We start from the raw sequence: 5,825 nt of genomic DNA on the forward strand, positions 1-5,825 counted from the left end.
CATTTGCAGTACTTTGTGACTCGTTACTTCCTTCATCAACTATAAATGGTTGAGATTTTGCGTAATTAGTGTAGCTTCTAGAATAAGCATATAAAAAATATATTAAAGCAAATTTGTTCAAAGAATTAATTCGATATAAGTTATTTTACCTGCGTCTTTGAATAACACGGTCTAAAAATGCTAACTGCGCAAAAAAAAGAAATCGAGTAGCCTTAGTAGCACCACTTCCACTTTTGGATTCAATTTCAATCTTTCTTTTTTCTCTATTGTATTGGTCTCTTAATGTGGTACATCTTTTTTGGCAGTACGAAGGATTATACATGTCACCTGAGCAAAAAAATTGTAGACAAAAAATAAATTTATACATGTATATTATCACTTATTATATTAACATCCGTAATTATAATAAATAAAATTTAATATTCACCACACAAATTTGAGTCATTATTTTAGATATCTCAAGCCAAGCATTTTGCTTCATTAAACAATCTTTAAAGTTAATATTACTTTTATCGTATAAAAATGTACGTTCTCTGTATAATTCGATGAGAAGCTCATCACCCTTCTTTTCTTCAATATTAATGTCAGTATAATCTTCTGTATTGATTTCAACAGATGAATCACTAATATTACAATATTTTAAATGATCAGACATATTTCTCAATCAATCAAAGTTAGTACAACGTTAAGTTAAAAGTAATGTTCTGCCTAAAAAACAAATTAAAAATTAGAAAAGACCTTTGGGTTGACTTACATACTTCTTTCTAATTAATATTGATTTAGTCATACAGCATATAATCATAAAATTGCACTAACCTACTAAAGTAACGATCCTCTAAAGAAAAAATGAAATGTGCATAACACGAGGACGATGTCCTATTTAGCGAATCCGCGTGAAAACCTTGAGAAACGGTTAAACTAATTCCGTCCTAAAGAAAGAATGTAGAAATAATGATTTTAAAAATGTGTTAAGGACATTTTTTGTTAGTAATTAACAATGTACATACATACTTCGAAAAATATTGGTTAACCTCTAAAATAATAATTACGTACTATTATGATTATTTCAGGAGGTGGAAACAAATATCATTATATCTTTAAAAATAAATCTATTTTTATTTTGTTTTAGTGTGTATATATTTCCTTATTAACTATTAAGACGTATAAACGTGCATTAATATTACTCACTTCGTCGCTCTGACACACTTTACCGACCATTCCAGACCAGTCACGACTACGACAGCTACGTTTTTCTCTGCCTTACCTTACGTTACGACTACGGAACTTACGTCTCGTTACGTCTCGTTCTTTGCCATAGCCCTTACTCGTTTGAATATCTGTTGTTAACTGTCGTGACATGGCGTCATTTTGTGTGTTCATTTCCATCTTTAGGTTCTTCTCATCTTCATTGGTCGTTTTCATGTGCTCGCTGATTTTAGTGTCTTGGCGGCAAATTTGAATGGGCGTTGTGATTATCTCTTCATTTAAAATTTGTATATCCTCGTTATTAGCTATCGAAAAATTATGAATCTTGGTCGTAGCGTTTTCTCTCTTGATCGTCTTTGTGGTTGTTATTTTTCTTCTCGCTACATTATTGTTCTTTTTTGAAAATGTTAATTTCTTCGTCTTGCTTTCTGTTTCAAGTTCTGCGTTACCCTGTATAATTCTTCTTCTAGATTTTACCCATAATCTGTTATCTGGTTGATTCGAGCTGTTCCATCGGTAAGTATTTTCATATTCTCGTTCTTTCTCGTCTCTTTCATTAATCTTCTTTCTCTCTTTTTCAAATGAATCTTCATACTTCCGGCTTAGGACTTCATTTTTGTATGCACCATAGGTAGGTGTCAAAGTTGCTTCCTGTCGGAATTTTAATTGCATAAAGTCATCCTGTCTTCCTATTGGCTCTTTCCTTTCCTCGCTCGATTCTATCTTTGAAATCTCTCTCTTCCTGTATCTCTGTTGCAATCTTTCGATCGTTGAATTGATATCGAATGTTGTAAACGTTCGGTTGATCGGACTGTCTATCCGAATTATGTTTATAAATTCTTCTTCTTCTTCTGCTGATTCTCCGCTCAAAACTCGACTTCTGGATCCCCTTGGATTGTTTCCTCTTCTTTCTTGCGACTTGTATCTTGGTTGCCAATGTGGTTTTAACTGTCTAGAATTAAAAACTCCTATCGCGTTACCTTCTAAAGTTTCAATTAAATATGCGTTCGGTCTTATAATTCTACTTATTCTATAGGGTCCATCGTACACTAAATGTATCTTTTGCGTGACGCGTCTGTTAGCATCTGAGCGTCTCTCTGAGCTGTAATCTCAACCAAACTAGTTCTCTTTCCTAGTATTGTTTCGCAAAATTATATTTGTCAAATTGTACTTTTCGCTTATTCGCGCTTCGCTTAAGTTGGATGTTAGCGTTCCTTATTCAACTCGCTCGCGTTTCACGTTGTTCGGTATACGGTATTAGTGTAGGATCTAATTCTATGTTTAACTCGCCATTGAAATGTAAATTGTCTGGTGCGTAATCAGTACTCGAGTGTACCGTAGCGTTTATTATCTGTTCTAATCTAAATATTATTTTGTTCCACGTTTGCCGATCATAACTCGCATAAGTTCTTATAACGCGTCCTATTTCTCTCATTACTCTTTCTACCGGGTTGCTTTGCGGGTTATACGGGCTAGTCTTTCGAATATTAAATTCGTGTTCCCTTGCAAAATCTTTCCATCTATTAGTTAAAAACTGTCCGGCGTTGTCTGTCAATATCTCTTCTGGTAAACCTACCGTTCTAAAGTATTCTGTCTCTAAGATTTCCATTATAGTATCAAGTTGTTGGTTCTGCATAGGATAAAGTCTAGTGTATTTTGAAAATTGGTCTGTCATAATATTATATATATTTTATATTTATAATATATATTTTAAGTCTTGTTGCGTCTGTGGCAGTGGTCCAAATATGTCTAAAGATACTGTCTTGTTTGGTCTGTCTGGTAACTCGTAATATTGCTCACCCTCAGTGGCTCTTGTATAATATTTAGTTCTCATGCATACCTCGCACGATGCTACCACGTCTCTATAAATTTTGTCTACGTTGTTAATCTGAAAATAAATCTTTACGAAAGCTATTGTCTTGTCTGTACTAAAATGAAGTAAAAATTTATGAATTTCTTTAATCAAGTCCCATGTTATGTAACTAGATACAAAAATTCTGTCTGAATTGTCCGTCTGTCTGATTCTAATAAGTCCGTCTATTAATATAGTCCGGCTATGTCTTCCAGGTTTTCTTCTAATATTTTGTCTATATCTGGATATCTTTCTTGTGCTTCTGCTATTATTTCTACCCATCTACTGGTATAATTTCCGTCTTCTGAATCTTCTATATAATTTATTTGTGCTGTTTCTTGTATAGTTTCTTCTTGTTGATCTCGTCTTATCGCATTTATTTCTGGTGTATAATATTCTATCATTCTGCGATCTTGTTTTCTTCTGGGTTTGTCTTGAATCATTTTTTGATCATATCTATATTGTCTAATGTCTTCTAACAAGTTGCAAGTCAAATTTGTCTCTCGATTCGTATATTTCCTTTTCTTTCTTGCCTCTATATGTTTTAGTATCTCTTTCCAGAGTGTAAGCTTTTTCTCCGTCTGTTCTTATTTCTCTTTTCATGGTTATTTGTATTGGTTTGTTGTTTCTTCGCGTTCCATTGTGTTTTACTACTTCGTTGTTCTTGTGATTATTTTTTAGAACTATCTGTCTTTCTCTTGATTCCATTTGTTCTTCTTGTCGTGAATCTATATCCATATCATTCATTTCTTCTATATCTTCAAGTAAATCTTGGATAAATTCATCTGATTCTAATTCTTCGTCAATCTTCTGGTATGTCTGTTCATCTTGCTCATTCTCTTCCTGTTCATTCTCTAGGTATTCATCTTCATCTTCTTCTCGAATATCCTCCAGGTATCCATCTTCATATTGCTCTTCATTCTCTTGAATTTCTTCTTCGTATTGCTCTTCGTCTTCCTGACATTCTTCTTCGTATTCTTGTTCTGCTATCCTTTTTTCATCTGTTGTTCCATCATTTTCTTCGTATCTGTAGGATAACTCGTCCGCTATTTTATTTTCCTTTCCGGGTATGTGTCTAATTTCTAGTTCGAATTCCTTCAAGAAATTGAACTCTCCATTCTGCTGTTGTTGTGTACGCAAGTGCTCATAAATTTCAGAGCTTTATGGTCTGTGTCTATTCTTACGTGTCTTCCTAGTAATAAAGTGTTCCATTTTCTCAAAGCATGTACTAATGCTAAACATTCAAGTTCCGTTACTGTGTAATTTAATTCTGCTCCTTTTAAGTTTCTACTTGTGTATGTGATCGTGTAAGTTCTTACATCGCCTTCCTAATATTGGTATAATCTCCCTCCTAATCCTGTTTTCGAAGCATCGGTTGTTATTTCGAATTTTAAATTTGGTTGTATCAAATACAAGATTGGTATTTCCATGAATTCATTCTTTATGTTTCTGAAATTTCCTTGGTGTTCTTTCGAATCTAATGTTCTTTTTTAATAGTTTCTCGAGTGGTTTCGTCATCCTTGAAAGGTTCTTGATAAATCTTCTATCCCAATTAATCGGTCCTAAGAAAGCTTGTACTTGCGTCTTGTTTGTAAGCTTTGGGAAGTCAACTATGTTTCGAACTGTCTCCCAGTTCATTTCTGCTCTTATCTCTATAAATTTGTGTCCTAAAAATGTTATTTCCGACTTTAAAAACTCGCATTTGCTTCTGTTGAGTTTGAAACCTGCGGTCTTTAATTTTTCTAGCACGAAATTCAAGTGTGTTACATGTTCTTCCAACGTTAATGACGCTATAAAAATATATCAGTACAAAGTCTGAACATTCCTTTCCTAAAGTTAGATCCATTGCTCTTGTAAACGACGCTCCTACCGTTTTTAGTCCAAAAGGCATTCTTTCGAATACATACGTTTAATTGTTAAAAAGGAATCCTGTGTATCTCTTTGATTTCTCTTCCAGTGGTATTTGCCAAAAAGCATTGCTTATATCCAATGTCGTAAAATATTTCTTGTTTCCCACACGTCGGAATATCTCATCGATCGTTGGTGGTTGTGCGTGATCGTTGCACATCTGTTTGTTAATCTCCCGAGCATCTAAGCATAGACGTATGTCTCCATTCTTTTTTATTACCACAACGAGTGGATTTATGTACTGGGTTGACGTCTTTTTTATAATACCGTTTTGCTCTAGTTCCTCTATATACTCCGTTATTCTCTCCATGTGTTTCATCAGTCTTGGATAAGTCTTCTTCGTAAATGGCTTGTCTTTCATAATTTCTATCTTGTGTTGGTAATGCGTTGCGCATCTTATTCCTTCTTCGAATACTTCCTGATGATCTAAAAATATCTGATTAAGGCATTCTTTAGCCTGTTCGTGTGTTAAGCTGGTTACTGCGTTGATCGTTGGGTCTATGTCTTCAAATTGGATCTTTAGTTGTTCTCCACATTGCATTGTCATCTTTTGCTTCATTAAAAAGTATTCCTAGTATTATCTTGTATGACATCTTCTGTACAATGTAAAACTCGTAATTAAACTGTTGTTCGTTGTATTTAAATTTTAAATTGATCTTATTATTTATTATTTGATCTTTTTCTAAAAATGCTCCCTTCAGCATAAATTTCTTAATAAGTATTATGTCCATTTTTTGGTTTGTGTCTACCAATTTGTCATATATTTCTTTCGTAAGTACACTTACCTGTACACCTGTATCTACCAGAGCTTTTATTTTAAATTTGTCGAATGTTATCTCTATCATTGGAGATTTTATAG

The 5,825-nt window shown here is 33.6% G+C and overlaps 2 protein-coding genes across 2 annotated transcripts; both read right to left on the minus strand.

Annotated features, from left to right (window-relative positions):
- Positions 1-4: 4 nt before the first annotated feature.
- LOC108725717 (uncharacterized) lies at positions 5-1,015 on the minus strand (the record flags this gene model as incomplete). The annotated part of the gene is made up of 4 exons (XM_018452912.1): positions 817-1,015; positions 430-708; positions 150-327; positions 5-77 (listed from the first exon to the last, which is right to left on the minus strand). Coding segments are annotated over exons 2-4 (477 nt in total), but the record flags the coding sequence as incomplete, so codon positions are not given.
- A 2,231-nt stretch (positions 1,016-3,246) lies between these two features.
- LOC108725718 (interaptin-like) lies at positions 3,247-5,513 on the minus strand. The gene is made up of 4 exons (XM_018452913.1): positions 5,078-5,513; positions 4,637-4,848; positions 3,592-4,180; positions 3,247-3,491 (listed from the first exon to the last, which is right to left on the minus strand). Exons 1-4 carry the CDS (start codon positions 5,511-5,513, stop codon positions 3,247-3,249), a joined length of 1,482 nt encoding a protein of 493 aa, XP_018308415.1.
- Positions 5,514-5,825: the final 312 nt, after the last annotated feature.

This window comes from Mycetomoellerius zeteki, unplaced genomic scaffold (assembly GCF_001594055.1).
Source record: "Mycetomoellerius zeteki isolate Tzet28-1 unplaced genomic scaffold, Tzet1.0 scaffold356, whole genome shotgun sequence".
Classification (NCBI taxonomy): domain Eukaryota; kingdom Metazoa; phylum Arthropoda; class Insecta; order Hymenoptera; family Formicidae; genus Mycetomoellerius; species Mycetomoellerius zeteki.